At 38.7% G+C, this 14,592-nt stretch overlaps 1 protein-coding gene across 3 annotated transcripts in view; it reads right to left on the bottom strand.

The window, feature by feature from the left end:
- Nucleotides 1-3,734: 3,734 nt before the first annotated feature.
- The window catches only part of LOC111867168, a 37,716-nt gene continuing 26,858 nt past the window's right edge, over nucleotides 3,735-14,592 (bottom strand). For 2 of the 3 annotated variants that reach the window (XM_033752577.1, XM_023856763.2), the window contains 2 exons: nucleotides 7,437-7,699; nucleotides 3,735-6,042 (listed from right to left, as the gene is read on the bottom strand). In XM_033752577.1, the coding sequence (XP_033608468.1) occupies nucleotides 4,413-6,042; nucleotides 7,437-7,696 (1,890 nt within the window). In that variant the 5' untranslated portion in view covers nucleotides 7,697-7,699 and the 3' untranslated portion in view covers nucleotides 3,735-4,412. Of the gene's footprint in view, nucleotides 6,043-7,436; nucleotides 7,755-14,592 lie in introns of all 3 variants that reach the window. The other variant, XM_023856764.2, reaches the window with a different exon arrangement.

Below are 14,592 nucleotides of genomic sequence, written 5' to 3'. Positions count from 1 at the left end.
GAAAATTATGTGGTTGGGGCTAGTTTTTGTAGAAATAATGCTATGAAAGGTGGAACATGTATATTTGTTCTCGACTAGATAAAATTTGTTGCTGTAAATCTTGATAAATATTGTGTAGAATTTGATATAGAACTTTGTGCAGTAAAAATTCGGCATGAACCATTCTATGTTTATATTTTATCTGTGTACAGAGCCCCCTCCGGTAATTTTAGTAATTTTATACTCAAAATGGATGAGGTGCTCAAATCATTAGACACATCAAATACTGAATTCATTATATGTGGCGATTTCAATATTGATTACCTCACTGATAATCAATCGTAAAAAGAATCAACTCAATTCCTTATTAAACTCTTGCAATCTCTTTAGCACTGTTAACTTCCCTACTAGAATAACCAATACTTCTAAATCAACTATCAATAATATATTTATTGATTACTCCAGAATGGGAAGATTTAAATTATCACCTATGTATAATGGTATGTCTGATCATGATGCGCAATTAATATTGATCCATGATATTACTATGCCCCCTTATGTTAAGTGTTTATGAATGATAAGAAAAATTGACAAATATTCCTTGTTAAATTTTAATTATAATCTTAGTACTGAACTTTGGAATGAAGTATTTGATAATAATGAAGTGAACGCTGTTTTCAACGCGTTCTTAAACATTTTCTTAAGACACTTTTGTTATAGTTTTCCCAAATGTCTCACTAGACCCCATACTAATACTAAAGTACGGATATCATCTAGTATAAAAACTAAATGCAGCATAAAAAGACATTTGTATTTAAGCTGTAAGGAGAGTAATAACCCTAATATACAAAGGTACTATAAGCTATTCTGTAAAGATTTATTTAGAAATATTATGGAAGCCAAACGTTCATATTATGATAAACTAATTATAAACTCCAATAATAGAACTAAAACCACCTGGAATATTGTTAAATCATTGACCGGGAGGAAACCCTATCATGAAAGTATATCGAACTTGAGTGCTCCCGATAGATCATATATCAATACTAAAATGATTGCCGAATCCTTCAATAAATATTTTTTATCAATAGCAGAGACCATTACCAAAAGTACACTAAAAAATTGTGATATATTTGACATATGTAATAAGGCTAATGAATATTTAACTGATATATTTACAACCACTTTTCCTCTGATCAACTATAGTTATGTTACAACAAATGAAATTGAAAAAATTATAGACAAATTGAAAATGAACAATTCTACTGGGTATGATGAGATCCCTATCAAAGTATTAACAAGTTGTAAACACTTTATTACCTCATCCTTAACATACATAATAAATAGATCGTTAGCTACCGGTATGTTTCCTGATTTTCTCCGAGATAAAACCTATATATATAAATATGGTGATAAAAATCTTATAAGTAATTATAGGCCTATAACCTTATTGACTTCCTTTTCAAAGATATTTGAGAGAGTGGTGTTTGTAAGACTTTGTCATCATTTGACTATCAACAAGGTTTTAGCCAATGAACAGTTTGGATTTCGAATGAAATTTTCCACTGAAAAGGCCATTAATAAATTGCTTGACCTGACCTTAACTGCCCTAAATGCTGGCCATAATGTGGGTGGAATATTTTGTGATTTGAAAAAGGCCTTTGATTGTGTCTATCACAAGATTTTATTATCCAAGTTGGAATTCTATGGTATTACGGGTCTGATGCATAAATGGATAGCATCTTAACTTAAAGGAAGGTTTCAGAGAATTAAATTACAAGGTAATGATAGTAACCTAAATACCTATTCAAATTTGGGGCTTAATATTCCATGGTGTCCCGCAGGGATCCATTTTGGGTCCCATTATTCTTGATCTTTGATTTGCCTCTAGTATTAAATAGGATTTCCTATCCTATCCTCTTTGCTGATGATACTAGTGTGATTATATCCAATTTATTATGCCTATTACAAAGTGAATAAAGACTGAAGTGTTGTAAACTTGTATGTCACACTGGGCTGAAAATTATCCACTTTGTAATTAATAGTGTGACGGACCAGAATGAGACAAATCATTTGCCTGTTTTCACTTTAATATTCGATATGGCATTTTTTGGGGTAACTCTTCGTACGCCATCAATGTCTTTCGTATGTAAAAGAGGGTGGTGAGACTAATAACTGGTGCTGGTAATAGAAACTCATGTAAAACGATATTCACTACTCTAAAAATTCTTACTCTTTCATCTTTGTAAATTTATTCACTACTATCTTTTGTGGTCGATAGCATGGATCAATATTATTTTGTATCTGATATACATAATAGAGACACTAGACAGGTACTCACACATAAGGCTGACAACCTTGCCGCCATCTGTGAGCTGACTGTCTAGAGAAAATGTGGGGGTCATGACATCTCACAACCCTATGGGCCTTCACAGCCCATGACAGGGATAGTTTAACCTTNAGTTTAACCTTTTTTTTCTTAGCTTTAGGTTCTGAAGATACCAAGTATGCAACTAGAATGATGGTCTTATAAATCAATGAAATTTAATTAAAATATTAGCCATTCTTGAGAACTTTGATCCAATGTTTTTAAGGACCCATCTTGAAGTGCCCTATTTTTGGAACTGTAGTGTTCATATTCCTGGTCTAGAAAACAGAGATTAATGGCTGTGGGGAACTGTTGTGCTGACCACATGACACTCTTTATCCACAAAAGTTGGCACTAACTTTGCCAACAAGCAGTGGTTGCTCAGTTGGTATAGTTTGCTTATGGACTACTGGGCACAGAGTGTTCATATTCATTGGTCACCAACCTGTAATATATAAATATTTCAGTTGTGAATATCAATAAAATCCATCCAACTGTTCAGGCAGGCACCAGGTAGGGGCATGCCAAGACTCACTTCTTCATATTCAGGGTGCTGTAAATGTTGAGACTGATTTATTTCACTGTTAATGTATTTTTTCATACATTCTACAGATACAAGGAAGTGGAAAGAGGAGGAATTTATTGTGTTTCAGCAGCTTACTTTCATTGACTAAAATTCTGAATATTAAAAGAGAAGGAATTTAGGGTGTAGGGAAATATGTTGAACTTCAGGAGATATGTAGGTAGAAAAAAGTTTTCATCAACATGAGAATGATAGGCAAGTGTGGAGGGTAAAAAAGTTACTCTTTGATTATAACTGTGTGTGCAATACAAACATTCAAATGGATTGCCATTTGAATCTCCACAGGACAGAAGACCCTGAAGGTGTGAGGTAGCAAACTCCTCTGAAACGTTTTCAAAATTATATGGTGTCACTTCCCAGAAGGCAGTAATCTTAATAGTCACTGTTATAAGAATCTATAATCTCATACTCGAACCCATGCTGTCTGCTTTCTTAATGGCAGTGAATAGGTGTGTCTGGCCACTTTTATTTACCCATTGTTTTGAGAATGTCTCTGAAATATTCAATCTGACTTTATCGATGTATGAATTTTTGTACACTTCATTACGTATATTATTGTTTGTACATAATAGCACATGGGGGCATGTGATAGCGTAGTTGGCTGAGGCACTATGCTGCAAACTGGAAGGTCGTGGGTTCGAGTCCCAATGAGGTGGATATTCTTCGATCTAAACCTTCCAGCTGTACTATGGCCCTGGGGTCGACTCAGCCTCTAACAGAAGAATGGGTACCAGGAATTTTCCTGGGGGTAAAGGGTGGCCAGTGCATAAGGCTGAAAATCTTACTGCCATCCGTGAGCTGTCTAGATAATGTGGGACCCTCAATGTCTCACAAACCTATTGGCCTTCACGGCCTGGTACAGGGATAGGTTTACACAACAGCACTTCATTTACATTTGTTTTGCAGCATATAAAATCTTGGAATATTTTGTTTGTTTTAATTATTCAGCAGTCACTTGCTGTAACTTCGTTGTGGGACATTTTGTTGATATGCATAACATAACCAGAAACTGGTGTACACCCATAATGTTCATTGTGTATTCAGTTGAGTGTTGGCTTATCTGAGACTGTTCATTTCCCTTCTGAACCAATCTGCTTAATATATTCTGGCAGGTTAGGCCGCCTACTGTGATTTAAATCATCTTTCACTGTACACTTAATCATGCTCTACCAGCTGTAAAGGAGACGTGGCTTTTGGTTCTGCTCTCAAGTGTTACTTAACATTGCTGTATGTTCCTGTATCTTAATATCTATATTTTGTAAGTGTTTTGTACATGACTGTAATTGCACTACAACACTTTTCTCTGTAAATGCAGCTGGTAACTGACAACCTTCTTAAACAGGACAATTTTATGAAATTTCATACAGTAATATTGCACATTTTTAAATCTCCATCCTTGGCATCGTTGCTAACTTTTTCACAATCAGTACAAGATAAATTTTACATATTAAGAAAAACCGACACTGAAATAGTACTGTCTATTCAAGAATCAAAGTTACTAGCACTGTCACTAGCATTATTTGCAACACTGTTTGATGCCAAAAATCGATGTACACGTTCTTGATATTCCATCGTACTTTCCTCCATTGGCAAATAGGGTTCAGTATTTATTCTCTCAGACACTGTATTTATCATGTGTAACCTATTTATACCATTCTTGTTCTGTACTGAAGTCAAATGAAAACTGTTTTCAAGATGACAGTTTCGATGGTTGGAAATGATGTCAGGTTTACGAAAAATACCATCTACTTTATGAGTTCTTTTGTTGGAGATGCGTGTATCATTTGAAGATGGTGGTGGCGGGGGTGGCAATCTTTCCAACCCTTCTACAGTTCTCTCACAGTTATTAGAGCTGTTTTCGTGCGGATAACAGTTCCTCATCCCTTTCCAAGCTATGTTAGCAGACAGTAAGGACCATGCTAGCTCAAGAGCTGATGCTACTAGAATATTTATTGCCACAACAGTTCTCACTTCCCTGGTACTTCTTGGTAACTTATATTGTGGTTGTTCTTGTTTTGAACTTTGTTTTGATGATAGGAATTCTGAAAGTGTTTGGTTTGAATCATCAGAATTATGAATTATGTCTGTGACATTCTCTTCATCCCGTGTTTCATACTTTATAGAAGGTACTGTCATTATATCTTGTGTGTCATAATTACTGAAGATTTTTGGGGATATGTGCTCATCTTCAGTGAATACTCTTCTTTGATGTCCATCATTATTTTCTACTTGATCTTCTTTTTGATAATCATTTGCAGACTTCTTTGGTTGGTTAAATTGATCAGAGTTGGTGTTGGTGGGAGGGTCATGTTTGTTTAATGTTTTGTTCACTACATAATCTGTTTTGTTTGTTTTAATTTTAGAAATCCGCATAATATGTACTGACTCACCCCTTGTTTTGTTTCTGACATCTATGCTTTGTAAGCTTTCAGAGTCTGTCTTAGAGTGGTTTTGCTCTACTGTAGAATTAAGTCCATCTCCATTTCTTGCATATTCAGCATTTTTTATTCCAAGCATTGCCCCTTTCTGATTCCATACTTCGGAATCTTGGTCTGCTGAGGTGTCTGCACTAATGTTCATGGTATCATCCACTGAGAGATCTGGCTTCTGAATACTGTTTCCAGGTCCAGTTTCTGTTTGAATCTCATGGCCTCCTGACTCTTCATTCTCTGAATTGGAATGTTCTGAAGGCTTGCGATGGAATTCAGCTTGTGAGTAATCTAAAATTCTAGTGGTAGTAGTAGCTTGCTCTGGATTGTCCTTTAACTTTTGGCTAGGGTGTTGGTTGATTACAGCAAAATGATAGAAAGTATGTGGTAATTTTGAATTTTCTTCTGTATGTACACGAGTTTCTTGGAGATGGCTGTCATTCTGTTGAGACCCTTGAAGATTCAGAGAAGGTAATTCTTTTATGCTGTTGATTTCTACTGGTTGTTGCTGTTGGTGGATGAATCCTTGGTCATAGTAGATTGATCTGTAGAGTTCCTGGTTTGATCTCTGCTCCTGTATGGCTGCTAGGACAGCTGCAGTGATGACAAGGCAAAGGAGTGATGTTGTAGCAGCTACAGTGGAACAGATGAAGAACCAGCGAATGTTGTTATCCACGTACCACCTAGAAACAAATTTGATAATGTTTCACAGGAGATATGTGTAATTTTTATTGTCTGTTCCTAAAGCAAACACGAAAATATTTAAATAAAGCTATAGGCTATTTTCAGTATTTTGCATCATGATCAGGATCAGGATCATGTTCAGCAAAGAAAAATGTAACACTGAAAGCCAGAACAAAACCAGGCAAGCTTATATGGGACTAGCTTACATGAAATAAAAATACAAACTATAGTCAACCCTCATTAATCTGGATTGCAAAATGAAATGTTTACAGAGGGCCATCTGTCAGACATAACAGGTTTTTCAAACCTACATAATTATGTTCAAAAACAAATATAACTTCCAAGCCTTATATCGATGAATAAATGTATTGTCTTTTTACAGTTTTTAAATAGAAGCTCAGTAGTAATATTTTTTATTTATTTTCATAACTACTTATATCATTACATTTAATTTGTGTTCTAAGTTTTTATTTTGTCTTTTAGTGTTAGTTTTTGCTTCATTAATCTGGATTATCACTTAATTCAGACGAGCCCTACCTTTACTCTGAATTATGGAGTGTGTACTGTATTTTTGGATGCTGTAGCTGCTCTTTAGTGCTCCATGTGCTTATATTAGGTGATAGGAGTACCTGGCAAACAGCATACTACAGAATAACATATTCTATTAACTTAACACTTGGTGATGAGGCTGGCAGGCCATGTAAAACATATGGGAGAGTGATGATGTACCTGCAGAATTTTAGTTTGGAAAAACTGTTGGGAGGGGGCTTCTGTGGTGAACTTAGGCACATATTACAAGATGATGATAAGGTGGATGTTAATGAAGTGAAATATAATTGTGTAGTATGGATTCATTTGACTCAAGCTAGGGATGAGTGGCAGGCTTGACTGTCTGCATGACTATTAGCATACAGAACTCTAGTCAGGAAACTGGAATGGAAAAAAGATTGTTCAAGAGATCTACACGTGTCTCAGAGGATTAATATTAAAATTGACCTTACAGAAGAAAATTATGTGGAATGGATATGATAGGACCGTGTTTCGGGGTCATGAACACAATAGTGGACCTTTGGGTTCCATAGGAGGTCAATTTCTTGAACAACTGAGCGACTACTAGCTTCTCAAGAACAACTCTGTACCATGGAGTTCGTAATTTGCTTCAGTGTTATTGTGCTTCCGTTATGGGACAGAATATTCTTACTAAATTTCCAGAGTAATTTTTACGAGGAGAGATTGAACTGCTGTTATCTGTGTGCAGGATGGCCCCTTTATATGTGAGGGCATTTTGTTTTTACACGCAGTTATGAATTTCTGAGAATAGCAGACACTTAGGGTCCTTCACCAGGATTTCAAAAATCCTTCTGTACATTACTTGGTGCAGGTGTGTACGCACCGCCTCCAGGCCAGAATGCCAGCAGCTCCTGCTGCTGCAGCTGCCAGGCCGAGCCAGAGTCCGCCTCCGTAGCGTCCAGTCCAGCAGGAGTCTGACTGGAGTGCCAAGCCCAGGCCACCGAGCAGCAGAGAGGTGGCAGCCAGCAACAGATGAACAGCTCCAAGCCCTCCGACGGTGAGGGCCGAGTACCGCCGCTCCGATGGGTATAGACGCGCCGGGTCCGGCTCAGTCCGCACCTTCACCACGTAGATTTCCTCCATTTACTGGAACACAGGTTGCGGGTTCCACATCAAGAAGACGTGTTGTAACGTCGTGTATCTGGAGAAGTTCCAACATTTCTAAGGAACATACCACCTACATCCTAAGAGTAAATAATAATCCACGAACAAGCAGACGAGGCTGATTCTGCTGGTTTCTTGCCTGGTTTACTCTTTGATGCTGAAGATGAGGCAGTATGTCATGCTCTGAACAAGTGGCATTAGATTCCAGAAGACCTCTCTCTTTTTAGTCACCGCTGTGAGAGTCTCAGATGTAGGAAAAAATATTAATTTGAATGAAATATAATCCACAGGGTTTCATTTGTTTTGTTTCGGTGTATTTTTTTGTATCAGTGTTTACATTTCATTGCCTAATCTTGAAATTGTTTGCGACCAATATTTAAAAACAATAATTGGAAGATCATAGTAATATACAAATGATGCTCACCACTCCAACCTGCTTGACACTAGCATAAACTTAATTTGTTTTTATTGAACTTTATACTGAGAGCAAAAGTAGTAAGAAACACTGTTATATTAATCTTATGACCTACATATGACCTATACATATAATGGAGCCAGGCAAAGAAGTCTCACTGACTGTCCTCCATTCAGGCTAGATTACTGGTTCTTACGAGAAGACGTGTCCAATAGTGGGCAATTATGAACGGTTGCAACTGAAGGTAGATTTGTACAGCCTTATATAGAGCAGACATAGATGAACAAATGTGGGTGAATGATCAGCTGGGATTCCAGTCACGTTTGCAAGCTACATAACAGCGATTTGTGCTGAATTCTTGTTTTGAGAATATAAAATAATTCTATGTTGAAAATAGACCTAAGGGTCTATTACACTAATTGACAATGATGGACCCTTGTCCTCATGGCAGATGAAATATAATTGAATCTTGTCTAAATTAGTTGATCAGATTAAAATTGAATCACAGTTTATGGACTCAGATAACTTTGAATCCCTGCACTTAGGTATAATAAGACTGTATTATCTTAGATGTCTGGATATATATTTATATTTGTATTTGTGTTGGAACTAAGTATTTTATGACTCCCTCTGTGAACATGGCATAGGCATATGAAGTTTTGTATAGTATACAAAACAAATTCTTTTCTATTCTACCAAAACCAACATAATTTTCAATCCTGGTAATTTGATGTACCGTATTTACGCATGTATAGGCCGCACATTTTTTGCCAAAAATTCAAGAGGAAAACTGGGGTGCGGCTTATATTCGAAATATTCGAAATCACACTTCATTTAAAAAAAATTAAACGTTGCCAAATTTCGGAATAATTTCTACTCCTGAAATAATATTCCAAGAAAATTATTTTTTCTATAATTTCTGTCTGAAAATTGTGCTGCGGCCTATACACGCACACGGCCTATACATGCGTAAATACGGTATCTGTTATGGATACTGTGCTAGTATTACACAAATTAACTCAATGTACAAGCTATGTCATGTATAAAATTACAACATTGATAATAAAAAGTTTATGACATGTCAAATGAATGCTAATATTTTTCAATCCCTCTTGATGAATTTTATGACAGGACTGCAGGAAGAAAGGAAGAGGGCAAAGAGACATAGAATAATAGTTTTTCTTCAGTAAACATTTCCCAGGTATGAACAGCTAATGAAATCTACAAGGTTTCCTTGGAAAAAACAAACATGAAATGGTGTATTTCTGACCAAAAAGAACAGTAGTTGAGGGTTAACTGGAGGATTGAATTTGCTTTGATATGCTTTCAACTTACTGTAATGCAGTAGTTGTACCAACCAAAGCGAAAGCTCTCCTAGTGGTGGTGGTGGTGGTGGCGGTGGTAGTAATAGTAGTACATGCTGTAGTGAAATGAGAGTAGGAGCAGTAGGACTCTCAATTGTTAATTTAGTGCCATTTGAATCCTGTTTAAGGGTGATTTTCAATACTATCCTTTTTGTAGCGTCTCTATGTTCTATTCATATTTGTAAAGGCAGTCCTTCTCTCTCATGCACCACAAAGATAATTTTGACTGGGAGAAGAGCACTGTATTTTGTGGACACAGTCTTCATACTGGAGTAATGCTCCTATTGTAAATATAAATAACACATAGTTTGGTGTAATGAAAAGATTAGGGGGTGTGATAACCGATGTGACTGGTTGTTCTTATTATTGTTTTTGTTACACAGTAATGGCCAAGCAGAAGTAAAGATCTCTGTGTAACTCAGAGCAATTAGAAAGAGCTTTTGCAACTGGTGAATAAATGCTAGGAACAATGGCTTTCCTAGGAGGACATTAAGAAATCATGTGTCATATGGAGCAGTTGACGAAAATGAAGCATCTGTTGTATTGAAATTAGCAGGAAAGAGATTAATAGGCTTGCAGGATTTAGTGTACCTTTACAAAACAAAATTTTTAAAAGATGTCAGCATGGATCAGTCCTTCAAAATGGACTCACCTCCAACTAGTGCTGAGGTCAAGAAAATATGGGTCTATACATCCACTCCTCATAAGCCTTCATGCTGTAGTGCTTAATTAGTTAAGCACAGGGACAACTTTACCTTTACCTTACACATATTCACTGCCGTCTAGCGAGAAAAGTATTAAACAAGTATGTTTGAATTTCCTACAGGTGTACTGTTAGAAATAGAGTCTTGTTAATTTTGTAATGATCACATAATGGTTAGGACACATCACTAACTAGAGATTATGCACCCTAGTTCCTCCCCTGGGCAAACTCCACAGCGTTAGGCGAAGTACGCCAGCTGGCAGGCTAGGATGGTAAGAGGAGGAACATTTCCTTCTCTCTTAGCACATCATCTCCACCCCTCCCCCTAAAGTAAATGGAAAGCTATCCCTGTAACAGGTCCTGGAGGCCCATTGGCTTGTGAGATGTTGCACCAGGGTCCGCCTCAGGCTGTGGTCACATTAGAAGCGGAACGGAGCCCTGTCAACCGGTTCAGAAAAATTATTTTTATCAGTTTGACCACAACCTTCACACTCGCACAAGGAAACCGTAGCACACGCCATTAGTTCCTCGTTCTGGCCGACCGGTCCACTGAGAAGTAGATCCTCCCCCATTCTGGCCCCAGACCTGGTCAGCTTGGAGATCCTAGCCGATCCTAGCAGTGTGGTCACGATCCTTGGCAGACGAAATGTTAATTGCAACTGATCATCCGACACGACTGTGCCTGTTTCGCCTCGCTTCAGTCCGAGTGCTCATGTCCCCCAAAACATGTCGTTCTTTGCGCTGGTAATTGTGGGATGGGATGGAACTGATGAGACAGCAAATTGTACAGAATAGGATTCCCTTTTATTCATTTTTATCTTGAGTAATCAGCACATTTCTTTTTTGACTCATACAGTGGCTGAAATTCCACACACGGAGTGTACCATGTGCAACAAAATTCTGTTTAGAATACTCAGTGCGGCGAATGCTTAAAGGTTTCCTTCATTACTCGGTTCTGTCTAGCTGAGGGCTGGAGGTAAAAGGTAAAGGCAAAGTTGTCCCTGTGCTTAACTAATTAAGCACTACAGCATGAACACGTATGGGGGAGTGATGTATAGATCCACATTTTCTTGACCTCGGCACTAGCTGTAGGTGAATGGTCAGCTTCACGCCCCGGTCGCTTTACCCCCGATACCCATTGGATAGAAGGTTGGGTGGACTCCAGAGCCAGTCTGGACAACTTGGAGAAGAGAGGGCTGGAGGACCGAGTGTAATTTCCGACAGGAGCACATATTTGTCTTTTCTTCATCGTGTCCAGACCGACTGTGGGGGTGTCCCGTCACTTATCCAATTGTAACGGCTCATTAAGCCCATAATTGTTAGAAGCTATTGCATTTAAACTGCATGTTATAAGGTCTAGATAAGCAGAGATAGCGTATAGAACGTTACTGACGGCCATTATGGCTGTTGAACAGGATGCAGCCATCTGCGCGTTTCCTGGAAATTGAGTTAAGTTGGACACAGCGGCAGAGCTTTGGAAATATGATGTGACATCTCAGTTGAGCGATAAATTTTAGGGAGGAGGGCCAGCTGCAGACGCTAAGACCATTATAATTCAGCGATCTGTCCACAGGGCAGTTCGTGTCTTAAGAGTCAAAATCGTGTAGCAACTTTTATTAATTGGAAGACGCAAATTTTGGAAGCGCTAAGTTATAAACTAGACCAATAAGGTAGGTTTATGGGAGGTTCATTAGAGGGAAGCTGAGGGCTTTGAATAGCTGACTGCATGAGAGCAGGAACGTTCCCCAAGGAACTCCACCTCCGACTTCCAAAACATTGGGACCGAAAACCTGCGCGCTTCAGAAATTCTAAATTAAACTATTAGACGAGCGTTTATTCTAAATCATTACGAGATCGTGGTGTAAATTTCGACCACAAATTTAACTTAACTGCTGCGAATTGTTTAAAATTTTTAAAGTGGAACTGCAGTTGATGGCATATCAGTGTAATCCGCCGTCAGTGTTGTTTAATGCATCACAGTTCAGTGCCAATCGTTGTCAATATTGCGTGCAAGTTTGTGTATATGCTAAAAAGTTTCTTTTGCCCTTCTAAAGCAAGACCCAGGAACAGATCTCCTGTTCTTCCAGACCCAACCCCATCCCTACCGGAAGGATGGCATCGTACAGAGTTGTAGTCACCCCTCCTTGTGACTACTGGCATCCAAACAAGTCGTTCAGCCTTCCCTTACAATCAATTCAATATCTACAAAGGGGAAGGAGGCAAGGATAAAGCCAGCGTAGGTGAGTTCTACAAACACTGAAGTAGTGCGACACTGTGGCTGTAGCACAGAAGGGGCAACAGAACGCTTATAAGTGGCTTCCGACGCTGCGCCCTTCATTCGCCTTCAGAAGGCAAGGGGAAAAGAGGTGTTACACAATCAACACGAAGGACTTCCGCCAGGATCAAGCCCCTGGCGTATGAAGTCAACCTCTCCAACTAGTGCCGAAATTATGAACACACATTGTTGCATATGTGGGAGTGAGAGTACTTCTAAATTGTCTACTGGATTCCAGTTGCCAGAAGGGCTAGACGAGCAGGACTGCGGCCTCACCCCTTGTAGGGAATATTTAAAGTGCCCGCCTAATTCTATGTACTTCATCAAGTATCTCTTATTCTAATAACATCCAATTGCTTGTTGTTGTCTGTTCACTTAATCCCAACCCCGTACATCGAATCGCTCACCGCTCGGCGAATCTGAGTATCCCTGAAATACTGGGATACAACAATATTCCTAGACTCCCTCGTACATCTTCAAGGCACGGTAAAAAAAAGGTAAGCTATCCCTGTAACAGGCCGTGAAGGCCCATAAGGGCGTGAGACGTCGAGGTTCCCACATTATCTAGACAGTCGGCTCAAATATGGCGGTGAGGTTGTCAGCCTTACGCGCCGGCCGCCCTTTACCCCCAAGGAAAATTCCTGGTTAGAGGCTCAATCGACCCCAGGGTCGATTGCAGCTGGAAGGGTTAGGTCAATTGAAAAATGCAATACCTCATCGGGATTCGAACCCACTATCTCCCAGCTTGTAGTATAGTGCCTGAACCAACTTCGCTACTGCGTGCCTCCCATCTTCAAGGCATGAGGCTTAATTAATAGACTAATTAATTAAGAACGTTGTAGGCATCTTTCTCAGTTGTACAAGGTTATTCATAAGTGCGTGAAACATTTTGAAAATTTACAATAAATACACTACGCAACAGATACCAAATTTTGTTACACTGAAACACAGATAAACTCACCAAGTTTATTTTACATAATTCACAGATACTCAGTGTGTCCACCTTTGCTGATACGGCAACATCTATACGATAAGCCATTTCGTCCCACACCCGTGTCAGTATATCACGGTTGACCAGGGCCTATTCAGCGGTGATACGGTCACGAAGATCCCTGAGATTAGCAGGCAATGGAGGATTAAAAAAAAAAAGAATTTTGAGAGATTCATTTTCTATCAGTGTAAGAATTACCATGATCCACTGCATAGTTTATATATTGTGAATTTTTAAAATGTTTCACGGACTTATGAATAACCCTGTATTTATTACGCACAAATTTAAAATAATTTCAATGCCATGGTCAAACTGAAGTTTCGGCTTTTTCTAATTGCAGATATTTTACAAGACCCCATTCATGCGGCTGACAGAAGTCCTTAGCTGGGGATCATTCCGTTGGAAGGCAAAGTCTTCACAGGAGCAGGACAAGACAGAAAGCGAGCCAATCCAAGTATATAGGCACCTTTAGACGGTGGCTGCCTTGAATTGCACGGCAGTATGGATCGGTCAGTTATACTTTACATTAGCGCATTAGTTGCATATGTAATGCTTACAGTACAGCCGAAAGTTACACGCTACTGTTCTAAATGTTAACAGTCAAATATTGAAAATGGCATTTGAAATCAGATTCTGCGTGTGTTTACAAAATTCCCAATTAAAACACTTGTCATGCTGAGACCGGATCTAGTTCATGTTTGATTATTTAATGAAACTGTATCATTGATAATGACAAGTTCTCTGGAATGCGCTCGTTCTTATCTATCCCTTATATATGAGTACTGACCTATGCTGAGACAGTAGGGATTTCCATACCGTATATCCATGGCAATATGCAGTGAGTGACAGAAGGAAGTAATGTTCTGTGCCAGGGGTGGCTAAAGTACTGCTGTGGAACCGATATTCAGACCTTATAACATGATCGTACCGTAGTGACCCGATTATAGGGAGATCTCGATTATAAGGAGATCCGCATTTTTAGAAATCATAGAAAAAATAAAAGATGAACTTGTAAGATTTGAGGTTTTCACGGCGGTGACTATGAAGAAAGCAGCCTCTGGGATTTGGCACCGTGTATATGTGGTATTAACCGACGTTTCGGAGGAACCGGTACCGATTCTCACGGT

Source organism: Cryptotermes secundus, unplaced genomic scaffold (genome assembly GCF_002891405.2).
Source record: "Cryptotermes secundus unplaced genomic scaffold, Csec_1.0 scaffold451, whole genome shotgun sequence".
In the NCBI taxonomy this organism is placed as follows: domain Eukaryota; kingdom Metazoa; phylum Arthropoda; class Insecta; order Blattodea; family Kalotermitidae; genus Cryptotermes; species Cryptotermes secundus.
This window is presented reverse-complemented; position numbering and strand designations above follow the sequence as displayed.